The 18,545-nt window shown below is 35.0% G+C and overlaps 1 protein-coding gene across 3 annotated transcripts in view; it reads left to right on the forward strand.

Annotated features, from left to right (window-relative positions):
• Nucleotides 1–18,545, forward strand: part of YTHDC2 (YTH N6-methyladenosine RNA binding protein C2) — a 69,893-nt gene that overhangs the window by 45,862 nt on the left and 5,486 nt on the right. For 2 of the 3 annotated variants that reach the window (XM_084881058.1, XM_084881057.1), the window contains exons 22-26: nt 515–720; nt 1,319–1,514; nt 5,710–5,819; nt 7,089–7,381; nt 17,277–17,448. In XM_084881058.1, coding sequence (XP_084737184.1) covers nt 515–720; nt 1,319–1,514; nt 5,710–5,819; nt 7,089–7,381; nt 17,277–17,448 — 977 coding nt within the window. The remainder of the gene's footprint in view (nt 1–514; nt 721–1,318; nt 1,515–5,709; nt 5,820–7,088; nt 7,382–17,276; nt 17,449–18,545) is intronic. The other variant, XM_084881056.1, reaches the window with a different exon arrangement.

Consider the following 18,545-nt stretch of genomic DNA (forward strand, 5'->3'; position numbering starts at 1 on the left):
ATTTTAGTGTGTTTCAGATAGCAGCTCATGAATAATTTTACTGCAAGAATGTGTAAATTTTTAAAATGTATTTTTATTGACTTCAGAGAGGAAGCAGGAGAAAGAGAGAGAGAAAGAGAAACAGAAGTAATGAGAGAGAATCATTGATCAGCTGCCTCCTGCTCACCCCACACTGGCATGTGCCCTGACTGGGAATTGAACTGTGACCTCTTGGTTCATAGGTCAACGCTCATCCACTGAGCTATGCCAGCCAGGCAAGAAGGTGTAATTTTAAAAAAGTTTCTAAGCCCCCAATGAATCTTCTACTTTCTTTAACCTGAGCAAATGAAACTTCCTTAGAACATTGATTCTACATTTTAAATTAGATTTTATTAATTATTGTGGAATTTGAATATCATTAAACTTACTACATAGGTTCTACAATTTTTTTTTTTAATAAAAAATACACAAATTTAAAAAGTATGTTGTGAATAGGAAAAGTAGGTGTGGTGTTTGTTTTTTTTTCTCTTTCTAGGTTTTGTTAGAGCACGAGGTGGTGGTGACATTCGAGATGTTAACACAAATTCCGAGAACTGGGCTGTCGTTAAAGCTGCATTGGTGGCAGGCATGTATCCTAATTTAGTCCATGTGGACAGAGAGAATTTAGTATTGACAGGGTCAAAGGAGAAAAAAGTACGATTTCATCCCACTTCAGTTCTCAGTCAGCCTCAATATAAAAAGGTAAAACATTTTTAATGCTCTTAGGCCTTGAGGTGAAACTCATCTAATTTAGATGTTTGAAAAAATCAGTGAAAAATGTTCTAAATACTGACCTGCTTTAAGAAATTAATTATATATATGTGTGTGTGTAATTCAGCATTGGAACAAAATTTTGATTGACTCTTAGAGCTGGAAGAGTTAATGTGTTAAGTAATGAGAACTTTTTTATTTTATTATTTTTTTAAATATATTTTATTGATTTTGTACAGAGAGGAAGGGAGAGAGATAGAGAGTTTAGAAACATCGATGAGAGAGTCATCGATCAGCTGCCTCTTGCACATCCCCTACTGAGGATGTGCCCGCAACCAAGGTACATGCCCTTGACCGGAATCGAACCCGGGACCTTTCAGTCCCCAAGCCGATGCTCTATCCATTGAGCCAAACCGGTTTCGGCAGTAATGAGAACTTTTGTACAAACTACATGAACAATGACTTGCTTTAATTTTTGCTTGGGTATACATCACCCATTTTATTTAGGGATGGTTTACAGTTTAAAAGTATTACCAGTAAATTAGGTGATAAACATGGTTAACAAGTTTTAAATTTATTTTCCTAATAGATTCCTCCAGCCAATGGTCAAGCTGCAGCAATTCAGGCACTGCCCACGGATTGGCTTATTTATGATGAAATGACCAGAGCACATAGAATAGCTAACATTAGATGTTGTTCAGCAGTGACACCTGTCACTGTATTGGTATTCTGTGGACCAGCTAGATTGGCAAGTAATGCTCTTCAGGAATCTTCATCCTTTCGAGGTAAATATGTTATGAAGGAAATAAAAATGTATTTGAAATGAAATTTTTTTTCTTTTTACTAAACCAAACAAATTATGAAATTATAAAAAACTTATGTAGTATTAGCTCCCTTTTGATGTAAGACTAATTAGAATATACTAAAGCATACCACTGTTCTTGAAAGGAATTAATATAACTTGATTTGTATGTTTTTTATTAATCTTGCTGATAGGAAGTTTGTTTCTCTCTTCCACTGACTTTAAATGACTAACAAAAATAAAAGGTATTTGTTTAAAGGAAATAATAATAGTTACCCATAATCTTATTACTCTTATGTAGACTTTTAAAAATATTATCTATCTATCTATCTATCTATATATATAATAATTTTATATATATATAATTATTTTACCCATACTATTTTATATTCTGATTTGATTGTATAGAATATAAAAAATGAAATATTTTATATTAATGGCTGCAAAATATTCTATCATATTAAAGTGGTATAATGTACTTAAAATGTTTCTTTACAGTTGGACATCTTGACTATTTCTAATTTTTTGCTATTTGGTGACTCAGCCAATATTTATTGAATAACTACTGTATGTCAGGTATTGTGGTAGGTATTGAGGATGTAACAGACAACAAGATAGACAAGTTATTTCTGTCCTTAGGAGTTTACATGGTTGTGGATGGTAGACAGACAGCAAAAAAGTAAGTGTTTTAATTAGAAATAAAGCAGGCTGCCTTAGGGATGACCTACTTTAGGAAGAAACCCTATACAAATTTCTTTGAGGAGATATCATTTAAGCTGAGACCTAAAGTATATGAAGAAGCTAGCCATGTGAAGATATATAAAATAAATTGGCAAGGGCCAAGATTCTGCACTGAGAAATGATCTAGGAATTGACCTAAAGGTATGTTATTGGAAACACAATAATCAAAGAGAGAGTGGGTAGGATAAGGATTGAGTACTGATGTTTTTCTTAATTTGACCTACAGTTTTATGATTTAAAGCTATTAGCCTTTTTTCTATCATATATAATACCCATTTTTGTTAGTTTTATATATTTTGAGTTCTGTAGTGTTTTTGTATTGTTTTGTTTTTAAAATCCTCACCTGAAGACATGTTTAGAGAGAGAGGAGGGAGAGAGAAAAACTTTGGTTGCTTTCTCTAAGTGTCCTAATTGGGAAGTGAGCCTGAAACCTAGGTATGTGCCCTGACTGGGAATCCATCCGGCAACTTTTAGGGCATACGGCCATGCCCAACCAACTGAGCCACTCTGGCTGTTCTAGTTCTGTGTTTTGACTACTATAGATTCAAATTGAATAGTCTTTTTCTATACTGCTCACTTCAAAGCTGAAAAAGTTTCATGCTTCATGGACCTGATAAGTACTGTTTTGTTTTTCTTCTTTTGCTCTCTTTGATTTTTAAGATAATTTTTTCAACCATGTTGACTGTTTTAAAATGTAGATTTCATGTTTTTCCAAGTGCTTTCCCTCACCTGCACCAAAAGAATCGTTATGTATTGTCTTTTGAAAGCTTACATTGATTTCATATTACATTTGGCATTGTAAAACTCTCTGTATCTTCTGTTCCTTTAAATTTCTGCCTTTATATTATAACATGTTATTCATTAATTTTTTATTTTTTTATTTTTTATTATTACTATTTTTAATTTAATTAATCTTGTTCAGATTATTACATTTGCTCCTCTTTTTTCCCTCATAGCTCTTCTCCACCCGGTTCCCATCCCACCCTCTGCCCTTACCTCCTCCCCACTGTTCTCATCCATAGGTGTACGATTTTTGTCCAGTCTCTTCCTGCACCTCCCACACCCATCCTCCCCAAGAATTGTCAGTCCACTCCCTTTCTATGCCCCTGATCCTATTATATTCACCAGTTTATTCTGTTTATCAGATTTTTTATTCACTTGACTTTTAGATTCACTTGTTGATAGACATGTATTTGTTGTTCATAATTTTTATCTTTACCTTTTTCTTCTTCCTCCTCTTTTTAAAGAATATCTTTCAGCATTTCATATAATACTGGTTTGGTGGTGATGAACTCCTTTAGCTTTTTCTTATTTGTGAAGCACTTTATCCGACCTTCAATTTTGAATGATAGCTTTTCTGGGTAAAGTAATCTTGGTTGTAGGTTCTTGTTATTCATCACTTTGAATATTTCTTGCCATTCCCGTCTGGCCTGCATAGTTTCTGTTGAGAAATCAGCTGACAATTGTATGAATGTTCCCTTGAAGGTAATTAACTATTTTTCTCTTGCTGCTTTTAAGATTCTCTCTTTGTCTTTTGCTCTTGGCATTTAAATTATGATGTGTCTTGGTGTGATCCTCTTTGGATTCCTTTTGTTTGAAGTTCTGTATGCTTCCTGGACTTGTAAGTCTATTTCTTCCACCAGGTGGGGGAAGTTTTCTGTCATTATTTCTTCAAATAGGTTTTCAGTGTCTTGCGCTCTCTCTTCTTTTGGCACCCCCATAATTCAGATGTTGGTATGCTTGAAGTTGTCCCAGGGGTTCCTTACACTATCTTCATATTTTTGAATTCTTTTTTCTTTTTGCTTTGTTGGCTTAGTGTTTTTTGCTTCTTTGTATTTCAAATCTTTGACTTGATTCTTGTGTTCCTCTAGTTTGCTGTTGGGTGTCTGTATAATATTTTTCATTTCATTTAGCGTCTGCTTAATTTCTAGTTGATCCTTTTCCATATCCTCAAGGGTCTCTCTCATATCTTCGAGGGTCTCATTAAATTTATTGACCTTTTCTAGGAAATTCTTTTTTTTTTTATTTTTTTTTTATTGATTTTTTACAGAGAGGAAGGGAGAGAGGGATAGAGAGTTAGAAACATCGATGAGAGAGAATCATCGACCAGCTGCCTCTTGCACACCCCCTACTGGGGATGTGCCCGCAACCAAGGTACATGCCCTTGACCGGAATCGAACCCGCGACCTTTCAGTCCCCAAGCCAACGCTCTATCCATTGAGCCAAACCGGTCTCGGCATCTAGGAAATTCTTGAAAAATCTTATAACCGTGGTTTTGAACTCTATCTCCAGTTGTTAAATTCTAAAGTTGTACCTTTAATTATAATGTTAATTCTTGTTTTAATAAATTATTTTATTCATTAAGACAGAATTGTTCTATTTTTAATGTTTTAAAAATGTGTTGAATATTTTAAATAACTTTTGAGCATTTGTTCATATAATCAGAATTTGTTTCATTTATTGATGATGTGTATATATATTTTTTAATGGAACTGCCATCATATTGTTCCAAGGAGAAACCTTTCTTGGATTAAGAGTAATTTAAAGCAATGCTAATATTTTGCTAGCACTTATTAAAATTGTAATATTTATATTCATTAGTGAGGCTTAGCTACATAGATTTTGTGTGGTGTGTGCATTTGAATATTTAAGTATCTTTAGGTTTTATCAGTTTTAAGGTTAGGTTTAGATTCTCTCATTAAAGGAACTGGCTATTACTTTATCTCTTAAAAGTTTGAGAGACTTGGTGTTCTGGATTTCTTTGTTGTTGTTCTTTAAGGACATCTCGAATTTCTTTCTTAAATAGTCTGAGTTTTTCTATTTCTTATTCTTTAAGTTTTAGTAATTACTTATTCTTTCAATTTGTTTTATAGAAATGAATAATTTTCTTTGAAGGTTTCAAGATTATATAATTATTTTAAGCTTACCACATTTTGTCTAATTTTTACAGTTTTATGTTCAGTTTTATTTTGTAGTTTTGTGTTTTTTTTCTCCCTTTATTAAATTTATCAGAGGATTGCTTATTACATTTTAAGGATCTGGACTGTAGTTTTAACTACTAATAATATTTTGTCTTACCTAATGTATCAAATTTTTGCTTACTATTTTTAATGTTTTATTCCTTTCTTTTTGTTAATTTTCTTTTTCATCTACTTATTATTTAATTTTTTTTGGATTTTTTAATTTCTTGTCTTTTTTGTTTTGTTTTGTTGCCTTGTGATTAGAGATTGTAGTCTTTACAATTCCTTTCCCCCCCTCCTTTTAAATATTGAGATTTAATTTGTGGCCTATGAGGTTTAGAGAACTCCCCACACAAATTGTTAGCATATCAGGAGGATTTGTGTAAATATGGTATGTCAATGTATATTTGCTTATTCTTTTTGCTATAATATAAATGGTAAAAGTGAAAATTTTTCTTTCAATATTTGTTTGGACAGCAGATGGTATTCCTAATGATAGTAGTGATAGTGAAATGGAAGATAGAACTACTGCTAATCTGGCAGCTTTGAAACTTGATGAGTGGCTCAATTTCAAACTAGAACCTGAGGTAAGTGTGATCCAGTTAGTATGATCTGATAAACAATATAATGAAAATTATATCTTTAATAGGTTCTTAGCATTAGAGAATACAATTTCTTTTTCAGTTTTCATAGGGCCTTCAGGGCCAACAGTGGATTTGAAAAACCTGAATGCAGTTCAGTATTTATGCATGGCAATATTTTGAGTATTTCTGTGTATATAAGGAAATACTGAGTATTGGGTACACAAGAAATCCCTTTATTTTAACTATTTCTAAGAGAAAGATTTGAATTCCATTCTCTTTTCACATATCTCTGAATTGGGAAAGAGGAATGGTTTTTTTTTTTTTTTTTTTTTTTTCAAATTAAAATATTTCTTGACAAAGCCTACCCTTAGTTTCATCTCTACTTTTAAAGGCCATTTTATAGCTTTTTGTTTTGTTTTGTTTAGGCAGCTAAGCTGTCACTAGTCAACATGGGCTAGATTTTACTTTTTTAGGATTCTTCCATCATTTGAACTTACTTGAATATCCAATAGCCTGTCACTTCACAGGAATTGTTCTTGCTGAGGCCATTATTGTCCTCCATGTTGTCAAAACCAGCCTGCTGTCCTTGACAAATTTGACCTTTTCTCATTTTTGGCAGTATTGTTCATAACCTTCGTTTTGTAATTTTATCTTTCTCATTTTTCCTCCCCATCCCTGTCCCAACTTACTTTGTCACCAGATACTGTGACATTAATCTTTCTTGATTCTTCTTTCTAGAGAGGCTATTCCTTCTTAAGTTCTTTCACGGACTCTTCTGTATGTGTTTGTGCCTTAAACTTAGATGTTCTCCAATACTTTGTGCTTTGCTCTTTTCACTGTCTCTGCACAGTCCTTAGGGATTACCTGTAACCATTTATGCATTGATAACTACACGTTTATATCTAGCTTAGGCCTTTCTCTGGACCTATGAATCCAGCTGCCTTTTGGACATCATTATATGGATGTTCCACAATCACTAAAATAAAATGAATGGAACTAAATGTATTTTGTATGTTTACTCTGCTTTTGCTTTTCCATATTAATCACACTCTATCACATATTGTCTCTCTCAATAAATTGTTTCATTTGATTTTGTGCCTCAAATATGGGAAAGAAGAAATTTTATTTCATTCTTTCAATAAAAAGAATGAAATTAGTAGTAAATTATATGAAATGTAAAGCTTGTTCTTTGAAAACATTTACAGACCCTTAACTAATAAACAAATAGGTGCTTGCAAGCATATTTGAACTGAGGAAACTATTTTATTATAGGCCGCCAGTTTATTGCTGCAGCTCAGACAGAAGTGGCACAGCTTATTTTTACGCCGAATGAGAGCTCCATCGAAACCGTGGTCTCAAGTTGATGAAGCGACCATTAGAGCAATTATAGCTGCTTTAAGCACTGAAGAACAGTCTGCAGGTTTACAACAACCATCTGGGATTGGCCAAAGGCCAAGACCTATGTCTTCAGAAGAACTTCCTTTGGCATCATCTTGGAGGTCAAATAATAGTAGGAAAAGTTCAGCAGATACTGAATTTCCTGACGAGTCTACTTCTACAGAAAGGTAAATTAATGGCTTGAAACAGGAGACATTTTCTCCAGGAAAAGGAGTTATTTATCATGGAATAATGTGCTTTTATAATATCTAGAAATTATGTTGTTATCATGTAAGGTATATAGAAAGGTCACAAAAAATGGGAATAGATTTTTCCTTTTAAAGCCTCTCTATAAAAGCCTAATGTGCAAATTGTCCCCTTGGGAATTCAACTGGGAGACTGGGAGTTCAGTTGCTTGCTATGATGTGTGCTGACCACCAGGGGGCAGCGCGGAACATGGCAGGCATCAGTAATGCAGCGCTAGCAGAGGGCAGCAGTGGAGGTGCTACCAGCCCTGATTAGCCCCCATGACAGCAGGACCGAGGCGGGATGGTAGAGGTCAGTGGGTGGCGCCAGGCCAAGGCGGGGTGCCAGGCAGGGCTGTGGGGCTGTGAGGCTGGAATGTGACTGGGGCTACCAGTGCGAGATGGGGCTGTACATGCCCTGAAGCCCTCCTGCAGTCCCTTCCAGGCAGGCCAATCTCCCATGGTCCCTCCTTGGCCAGCCAGCCACAATTGTACCTCTGTAGCTGAAAGAAGCTGGAGTCATCACCAGAATATCTCTTAAGACCAACTATTGGCACAACATACCTCTGCAGCTGAAAGCAAGCATCATCATTGACAGAATATGTCTGAAAAACTGTCATCAACAAGTACTATCAGTACTGGTAGGAACTGCCTGTACAGCGAAAATGAAGTAAATGAGGATGCAGTTATTGAACATAGTTGTGGTGGAATGACTATTACATATTAATTCTGCCTATCACTAAATTTCTCCAATGAAAAACCATCTGATGGAAAATTTACTTGATATTGCAGCAAAGGTAAAGTTTGTCCAAATGATATAAATTTTTGAGAATACCGGCATATTTAAAAAAATTAATAATAAACGGAGATCTGACAGTAAAAATGTTACGGAAAATATTTGTTCCATAAATAGTTCTTTTGCTTTTGCTTCAGTGGGTGCAAATATCGCTTCACCATCAGGATATGGGCCATGCTGTTTTAGAATACACGGTCAATTTTATCACCATACTGGAACTTGACTATCCTTCAGATGGTGTTTCTTGGAAGTTTGCTCAACTCTACGTTTTAGACTTGGCCAAAGCAACAAGTAAAAGATTAGCATGCCAGAAAACGAAGGCTGCTCAAAAGATTCATGATCAATATCAACAACCTCATGCATGAAATAAACGAATTGACAAAATCATACAAGATGCTACATGAGGTAGAAAAGGAAGCGCAATCTGAAGCAGCAGCGAAAGATATTGCTCCCACGGAAGTAACAATGGTGATTAAATACGATCGTAACAGTGATCGGGTAGATATAACTCTCCCGTGTAACTGAGGTTGCCATCATATTAAGAAACGAAGATGGAGAATCTCCTTTTGAAAGGGACCTGCTCATTTATTGTAAACCAGATCCCAATAATCCAAATGCCACTAAACTGAAATCAGTATCCTGTTTCCTACTTTATATGCAATGATGCATCCTATTCTTTTTCCACATAGTGGAAAAGGCTGGGGAACAGATATTACATTAAGACTCAGAGATGACAATATAATCAGCAATAATACTGGACAAAATGTAAGGACATGAGGCACACAAATGCAGTATTATGGATTTCATCTCTGTCCAGAACACATTCAATCCTATTTTAAATGCAGGAAAATTAACTCAACAGTATATTGTCGATTCATATGAAAAAAATGGAAGCCAATTGGATAAATTTTATTAAAGCAAACCAATCTAAGTTGAGAGTTGAAAAATATAGTGATTTGATGGATCATCTCACATCTAGATCTGAAAATCACAATGTGCTGATTGGTAAAATGATAATACTTCCATCATCTTTTGAGGGCACTCCCAGAAATATACAACAGCGATATCAGGAAGCTGTGGCAATTGTAATGAAGTATGGCAAGCCCTATATATTCATAATCATGACGTGCAACCCCAAATGGGCAGGTATTACAAATAATTTACAATGCTGGCAAAAAGTTGAAAACAGACCTGACTTGGTAGCCAGTGTCTTTAATATTAAGCTGAAGGCTCTTTTAAATGATAATATAAATTTGATTTATTTGACAAAGCTACAGCTAAAATTCATGTCATCGAATTTCAGAAATGTGGACTGCCTCATGCTCACATATTGATATTAGATAGTGAATTCAAATTACGAATGGAACATGACATTGACTATATAGTTAAGGCAGAAATTCTGAAAGAAGACCAGTGTACTCAACTTTTTCAAATTGTAAAATCAAATATGGTACATGGACCATGTGAATACAAAATCCAATATTAAATATTAAAATACTTCTAATTATTTTCCTCTCAAAGTGTATGAATCCATGCACCAGGCCACTAGTAATTCTTATAAGTTTTAAGATAATATGAAGGATTTCAGGCTACTGAAATATGTGAGTTATTTAATAAGAAAATTTTTTTCCAGGAAAAACTCAAAATGTTTAATTTTAAGAATTCACAAATTTAGGGTCTGTTGAGAAGTTAGAAACATTTTTTATTATACATGTTAGTTAATACATATTAAGTGGCATCTTTCCTAGGTACCCTACAGCAAGAAGTGATAACTATACCCATTTAAAAGAACAACCCACAGGTATTACCTAGATATCAATATTGCTGACTAGTATTCCTACAGAAAAACCATCCATTTATTCAGTGATACATTGAATGCCTGTTGTTCTTGGTGTGAGGGATAGAGCAATGTACAAAACAAAATAGACCTCTTCAGAGAATTTACATTATATTGAGAGGTATATAAGTAAACAAATTTATTGTGACAAAATTTGTTTAAATTTAATCAAATTATTTTATTCTTTCTAGCATTTAGCAATTAGATATGAGATTTTTATTTATTATGTGATTATCAGTAGTTAGAAATCTCTTCTTGAATTATTTATCCAAAAATAAATTATGATATAACTAGAGGCCTGGTGCGTGGATTCATGCACCAGTGGGGTCCCTTGGCCTGGCCTGCAGGGATCAGGCTGAAACTGGCTCTCTGACATCCCTCAAGGGGTCTCGGATTACGAGAGGGCACAGGTCAGGCCAAGGGATCCTACAGGTGCATGATTTGGGCCAGGGAAGGACCATGGGAAGACTGTAGGGTGTGTCTGGCTTGTCTCGCCCAGTCCTGATTTCTGGACCCCAGCAGCAAGCTAACCTGGTCAGAGCGTCTGCCCTCTGGTAATCAGTGCAAGTCATAGTGACTGGTTGAACAGTCGGACACTTAGCATACTAGGTTTTTATTATATAGGATATGATAGTGGTTATAATGAATCATTGGGCATGATTCAGAACTATTTCTTGTAAACACACTTAATAAAATCAAATATGTTTCTTTTTATATTTAGAAAAAATTTTCTTACCTTGTTGATAACAAACACAACATTTTGCCTGTGATGCTAGTTTTGGCAATATTGGTGGAAAGTCTCTAGTAAGAATATGATTTCACTGGTAAAAAACTGAAAATAGAAACAATGGAAATAAAAGATATGTGATGTTCAAGGATCAGATGGGGATTTCATTACCTTCTTTTGATCAGATTTTGCTTATTTCAGTGAAGCATAAAGGCTGTATTAGTTCAGACTTCAATGAAAGAGTAATAATATATATTGGTTTCCAAGTTCTTCAGATATCCAATTTTAGGAATAATTTAGCCAATTGCCAAGAAAACACACATTGTGTGCAGCTGAACCTTATGTAGGCCCTTCTAAACAAAAGAATAGTAAAAAACATATTTTTTACTTAGACATCTACCGCTTTTTTGAAACGATTATTCTAAGAGCTTACTTGACCAGCAAATATTTAGAATGTGCACATACAATTATATAGATATTTCAGTGTGGTCTTATTATTCCTACACCTATCTATAAAAAAACCTGTTAGATTCATAGAGAACTGTGTGTGTATAAATGCTTATGTATTATGTTACCTATATTCACATACTAACAGAGGCACACAGACGTTTTTTTCAATAAAAACTTCCTTTTTCCTTTATAAAGTAATTCATATTCATTTGATAAAATTTGGAAATACAGAAAAAAATCAGAATTATAAAGTGTAATTAGTTAGAGCCTACTTGCCTTATAAATTCATTCCCCCACCTTGTGATACTAGGATCAAGCATTTCCTTTTCATATAAGTTGTAGCCTGACATTTTTCATTCTCTTACCTGTTGCACAATAGGACTTTTTGTAGAATTGATGGATAATGCCTAGAGTTGATGTATCTTGGTGAGGAATAGAATGAGGACTGGTAGGAAGATTTATTTTTGAAGAGAGAAGTTAATCTTTGTGGGATTATTTCTTAGAGAAAAATTATTTATAGTTGAAGTTTTCACTCTAGGATGGCAAGATGTAGATTAAATGTTTTCAATAAAGACACACGTTTTGTCAGTGACTTTTTAATAAATCTTTATTGTTCAGATTATTACAGTTGTTCCTCTTTTTTCTCCTCATAGCTCCCCTCAACCTGGATCCCACCCTCTGCCCTCACCCTCCCACTGCACTGTCCTCATCCATAGGTGTATCATTTTTGTCCAGTCTCTTCCCGCACCCCCCAACACCCCTTTCCCCCTGAGAATTGTCAGTCCACTCCCTTTCTATGCCCCGATCCTATTATATTCACCAGTTTATTCTGTTCATCAGATTTTTTATTCACTTGACTTTTAGATTCACTTGTTGATAGACATGTATTTGTTGTTCATAATTTTTATCTTTACCTTTTCCTTCTTCCTCTTCTTAATACCTTTCAGCATTTCATATAATACTGGTTTGGTGGTGATGAACTCCTTTAGCTTTTTCTTATCTGTGAAGCTCTTTATCTGACCTTCAATTCTGAATGATAGCTTTTCTGGGTAAAGTAATCTTGGTTGTAGGTTCTTGTTATTCACCACTTTGAATATTTCTTGCCATTCCTGTCTGGTCTGCATAGTTTCTGTTGAGAAATCAGCTGACAATTGTATGAGCGTTCCCTTGAAGGTAATTAACTGTTTTTCTCTTGCTGCTTTTAAGATTCTCTCTTTGTCTTTTGCTCTTGGCATTTAAATTATGATGTGTCTTGGTGTGATCCTCTTTGGATTCCTTTTGTTTGAAGTTCTGTATGCTTCCTGGACTTGTAAGTCTATTTCTTTCACCAGGTGGGGCAAGTTTTCTGTCATTATTTCTTCAAATAGGTTTTCAGTGTCTTGCACTCTCTCTTCTTTTGGCACCCCATGATTCAGATGCTGGTATGCTTGAAGTTGTCCCAGAGGTTCCTTACACTATCTTCATATTTTTGGAGATATTTTTGGATTCTTTTTTCTTTTTGCTTTTCCAGTTGGATGTTTTTTGCTTCTTTGTATTTCAGATCTTTGACTTTATTCTTGTTATCCTCTAGTCTTCTGTTAGGTTTCTATATATTTTTCATTTCATTTAGTGTATGCTTAATTTCTAGTTGGTCCTTTTTCATATCCTTTAGGGTCTCACTAAATTTATGGGCCTTTTCTAAAAAATTCTTGAAAAACCTTATAACCATGGTTTTGAACTCTATATCCAGTCGTTTGCTTTCCTCCATTTCTTTCACTTGTGATTGGTGTCTTTTTCTCCGAATGTTGGCTGCTTCCTTGAGTTGATAGAGTGGCTTTGTGTGCAAGGTGTCCTATAGGGCCTAGTGGCTCAGACTCCCCCGTTATCTGAGGTGGATACTCTTGGTGCACCCCTTTGTGGACTGGGTGCACAGTCTTGTTGTAGTCAAGCATTGATTATTGTTGGTGTCACTGGAAGGAATTGACCTCCAGGCCAATTGGCTGTGAGGATCGGTTGTGTCTAGGCTGGGAGAACTTCTGTGCTGGAGACACCCTTATGAGGCAAGACTTGCTTCAGTGGGGCTTTGGTGCTCACTGAGTCTGCCCCTTAAGTGTGTCCTTTATGGATCTGAGGAGTTGTAATCTGGATGGTTCCACTTTGACCCCTGGGTACACTGGCTCTTGGATCTCCAAGGATGTGCTAATTTAGCCTCTGCCTGAGGCCACTGAGCAGGAGCTACATAGAGTTCTACCTATTCCTCTTCTTTGTTTGGGTTTTGGAGGTGCCCAGATGAGGTCCAGCTGTGAAGTAATGCAAGCTGTTATGAAGACTTAGGCCTTCTTTTGGATGTTCTGGGTCTCACTGACTCAGTGCAGTTTGTTAGGTATGTTTAGAATGCAAAGGACCAGGTCATTCATATGCAAAAGCCTCTGTGCTCAGCTTGGATGAGGCGGAGTCTCAGGGTGTAGCAAACAGCTCTGGCTTTGTGGGGTGGGATCTCAGGGCAGAGCATACAGCAATGGCTTCCTGTCAGCCCTGCCCTAAGAGGCCCGTGGGTTTTAGTGTCCTGCAGTAATTGCTGCAAGCACCTCCTAGAGAAAGCTGCCCTTGAGTTTCTCCCACTGCCAGACAGTCCAGTTTCTCTCTGTATGAGTCTGGGTTCCCAGAGCCTCACCCGGAACTGGAGTTCAGGGCAGTCAGGAGCTTTTGTCTCCCTCCCAATTGAGAAAGCCAGAAACATACTCAATTGCCAGTCCTTTCTGCTCGCGCACTTGCCTTCCGCAGCTTCTGTGAGTCTCAGTGTGCTTTTCTCTTTCCTTCTAGTAGTAGAATTTCCACTCAGCCAGCCTTCCTGTGGTTCTGGATGATGTCTGTTTTGTCCTTTAGTTGTAGTTTTGAAATTGTTATGCAAGGCAATAGTTTAGGTGTTTATGTATGTCACCATCTTGTTTTCTCTCTTGTCAGTAAATTTCATTTATTTTTAATATAATAAATATCCTTTGATAAATACAAAAAGAATCACATTTTAATATAAAATAAATAATCACATGCTTATATTTTCTTTTTTAAAAAATCCTCATCTTAGGATATGCTTATTGATTTCTTTTTTGGAGAGAGAGGATGGGGTAGGGGCGGGAGGGGAAGAAAAGAGAGGAAAAGAGAGAAATATAATTGTGATAGAGAACATTGATTGGTTGCCTTAGGTATGTACCCCAACCAGGGATTGAACCTGAAATCTAGGTATGTGCCCCAAGTATATCCATACCTTTTGATATATGAGACAGTGCTCCAACCAACTGAGCCTCACTGACCTGAGCTGCTTATATTTTCAATTAACTCTTCAACTCCACATTTGAAGCTTTGTACATTCTGCACCTCAGTCTTCTTTTTTTTTTTTTAATATATATATTTTATTGATTTTTTACAGAGAGGAAGGGAGAGAGATAGAGAGCTAGAAACGTCGATGAGAGAGAAACATCAACCAGCTGCCTCTTGCACACCCCCTACCGGGGATGTGCCCGCAACCAAGGTACATGCCCTTGACCGGAATCAAACCCAGGACCTTTCAGTCTGCAGACCGACACTCTACCACTGAGCCAAATCGGTTTCGGCATGCACCTCAGTCTTATAATATCCTCCATCCTATAAAGTTTTTACCTAAAAGCATTTTTTGAATTGAAAATATTTAAAAAGAGTTGAAGAAATTATTAAAATAATACAAATGTCCCATCCTAAAGCCAAACCAATGTTTTTTTCTTTCACTTTCAAATGGTAATTTAATGGCAAAAGATTTCCGTAAGAAAAAATGAGCTTTAAATGAGTTCTATATCAGAACTCTTTGTTCCTCCTAAATGAAAATTTACTATGTAGAAAGGCTTATGGGAATACTTTGTTTCTACGTGACTGAAATGTTTTGGAGAAACCAAATAAACATGAGAAAAAAAGCTAAAATAAGGCTCAGAGTAAAAGATCAATTTGAAAACCACAAAAATAGATATTTAATTCTATTAAAAATATTTTTATTTTAATAAGGTTTTGCCTTTATTAAGTTCTGTCAGCTAATTTTCAGGTCAGTTAGGTAGCAAGGTAAGAATGATGGAATTTTAGAAGCTGTAACTGAAAAAGTCATTGAACTTTCGTTTGAGAGGAAAACTTTGAAAAGTTAATTTTTGTACTTCTTATCAAGTTGTTAATGACTCAAATATGCATACATCACATTTTTATTAATATCTTTAAGTTTTGGCTATTTCATTTGTAAAAGAAACAACCCTTCATCTAAGATATTTTTAGAAATGGAATAAATTGTGGGCATAAGCTATTTCAACTTGTCTTGTAGGCAGGACTTGCAAGACTCTATGGAAGCTGTGAATTATTGAACACTTACCCTTTTCTGCTTTAAATTTATTCATTATAAATATTGTGAAACACAGCAAAGTAAATGAAATACTATACTGAACTCCACAGCCCAGATTCAGTAATAACCAAGATTTCACCTACTGGTTGTATGTAGCCAAATATTTTTTTCTTTTGCTTTCTTTTTTTGTTTACATATTTCAAAATAAATATCATACATTCTTTCATTTTATCCTTCCACATTTAACTATGCATCTCTTAATACAACAGGCATTTTTTTCTACATAATCAAAATCCAATTATCAATTTCAATAAAATGATAATTTCCCCAGTTCTCTATAGATTTATTTGAATTAGCATCCAAGGAGGACTTATATTGTACTTGGGCAGTGGTCAGCAAACTCATTAGTCAACAGAGCCAAATATTAACAGTACAACGATTGAAATTTCTTTTGAGAGCCAAATTTTTTAAACTTAAACTTTTTCTAATGCCACTTATTCAAAATAAACTTGCCCAGGCCGTAGTATTTTGTGGAAGAGCCAACTCAAGGGGCCAAAGAGCCACATGTGGCTCGTGAGCAGCAGTTTGCCAACCACAGTACTAGGGTGTTGTGTTTCTTGAGTCTCTTGTGATCAGAGCAATTCCTTTGTTGGCCTATTTGAAGAAACTAGGACAGTGGTATTGTGAGATGTAAAGCATGTCCTTGAATAACATCATTTCATTCAAAGTGTTTTATTATAATGTTGATGAGATGCCATAATAACTTAACTCTTGTTTATGTCAGTTAGCCTATGGTAAAATTGGTCCATTATACATCATTTGGCTTAAAGTCACAGAACTTGTTGATAACACTGAGTACTTATTGTACCACATTCTGGATTTGGCTGTTCATTTCTCCTGGTGTTATTTATTGCTATATGCCTAAGTAGTTCATGTAAACTACTGAACTAGCTCTCAGTGCTGGATTAGATCCAGTATTTGGGTGAGAATATTCTATAGGTGGTGCTGTCACATTTACATTGCACGATTTTAGGAAGTACTTAGTTTATTTTTAAATGTCTGGTTGTTCCACAAATATATACTTTTTAAACTCATAAATTAAGAGACTTGCCCAGGATCATATACCTATTTAGTTGTAAATTTAGTGCGGTCCTAGAAATCTTCTATCCTGACTCTAGTCCAGCATTATTTCCACTTTACCTTACTACAATTTTTAGTATGCTTTTAATATTTATTTTACTAGGCTCTGAGATATGCTGTGGGGGTGGAAAGGAAATGGAGTAGGTAATATTCTTGTAAAGGCTATTGGTTTAGATGTAGTTAAATAATTTTATAATGTTAAAATATATTAAATGTCAATATAAAATGTAATTGTTAAGTTCTCTCCTATACCATCATAAAAGAGGATAGGGATTTTGTAAGGGGAATAATATTTGGATAATTGTTAATATTAAGTTAAAGTCTTTTGTAGATTGTTTTAAAATATATTTTTTGCATATTTGTTTTTGTAAACTGGACCTTAATAGTCTGTTTCTTAACTTCCAAATGTAATGGAAGAATGAAATTCCCTTTAAAAAAGTGTCTTATCAACTATAATGTCTTTGAAAGTGATTTAAAATAGCATCTGCTTTGTATTATGAACTTTATTCAACTTACATATAATGGGTCATCTTTGCTTCTTCCTTCTCACTCAAGAGTATTGATGAAATCTCCATCTCCAGCACTACATCCACCTCAGAAGTACAAAGATAGAGGAATTTTACATCCTAAACGAAGCACTGATGACCGACCAGATCAGGCTTCTGCAAAATCTACAGAAGATTACCCAAGTCCTTGTGTTAGCCCTTCTCCTCCATCTTCAGGAAAGGTAGAGTATCTAAAAGTTGATATAGCAAGGAACACATTTGTAGCATATCGAATATTACATATTTAAAATAAATCACTTATTTTTTAGTTACTAATTGTGGGCTCTGTTCTAGATATATATTGAAACTGGCAAACTTGAGATACCTTGAGTAAATTTTTTGTTTCTTTTGCTTGCCAATTTTTTCTAGTTATTACCATGTTGGTGTCTTTTAAAACTAATAGGTCATTCACTGATGGCATGTAGCTAAGTAGTTCATTATTTCCTTTCTATTTCTTGAGAACTTCTTTTTTTGTTGTTAAAACAAATAATGAGAAGATTATCTTAACTTTGGTTTGTAATTTCAGAATTGAAAAGAATGGTGTTTTTTTATTGTTAATTGATTTTATTAACTCAATGGCTAGGTTATATAAGACAGGATGGATAGGAAGATAGGAAATTTTGATATGGAATTGAGAACTGTGTATCTTTTTAAAAATTTGTAAAATGAATGAATTCTAATGTTTAGAATATATTTAGTTTTACCTTCTTGTGTTGTCAATACCTGAGTAAGTATTTGACTAGGGTTATTTGTTGTACTGCATGTTGTGTTGTGGTGAATCTGCAACATTTTTGTTGTATAGGGTGACATGACATTCAACCGAGTCACTCACCTGGACCCTCTAGTTGTTTTTATTAAGATTTTCTTTTGACCACTTTTTTTTTTTTTTTTTTTTTTAGCAGTTTGATTTTGATATGATTTGGTCTGGTTTTCCTTCTGTTTCTTCTTCATTCTGTGTATTTACAGTTTCCATCAATTTTGGGAAATGTAAGACCACCACTTTTTCACCTTTTTTTTTTGTTTTGTTAATCCTTACTTGAGGGTATTTTTTTCTATTGCTCTTTTAGAGAGAATAGGAGGGAGGGGGAAAGAGAAAAATATTGATGTGAGAAAGGCATATTAATTGGTTGCCTTCCACACATGCCCCAACTCATGTGGAGATTGAACCTGAAACCCAGGTACATGCCCTTGACCAGGAATCGAACCTGCGACCCTTCAGTGCACGGGCTGATATACTGCTGATCAACACTGGCCAGGGCTCTTCACTTATATTTTATAT

Source organism: Pipistrellus hanaki, assembly GCF_964339955.1.
Source record: "Pipistrellus hanaki genome assembly, chromosome: 4".
Taxonomy (NCBI): Eukaryota; Metazoa; Chordata; class Mammalia; order Chiroptera; family Vespertilionidae; genus Pipistrellus; species Pipistrellus hanaki.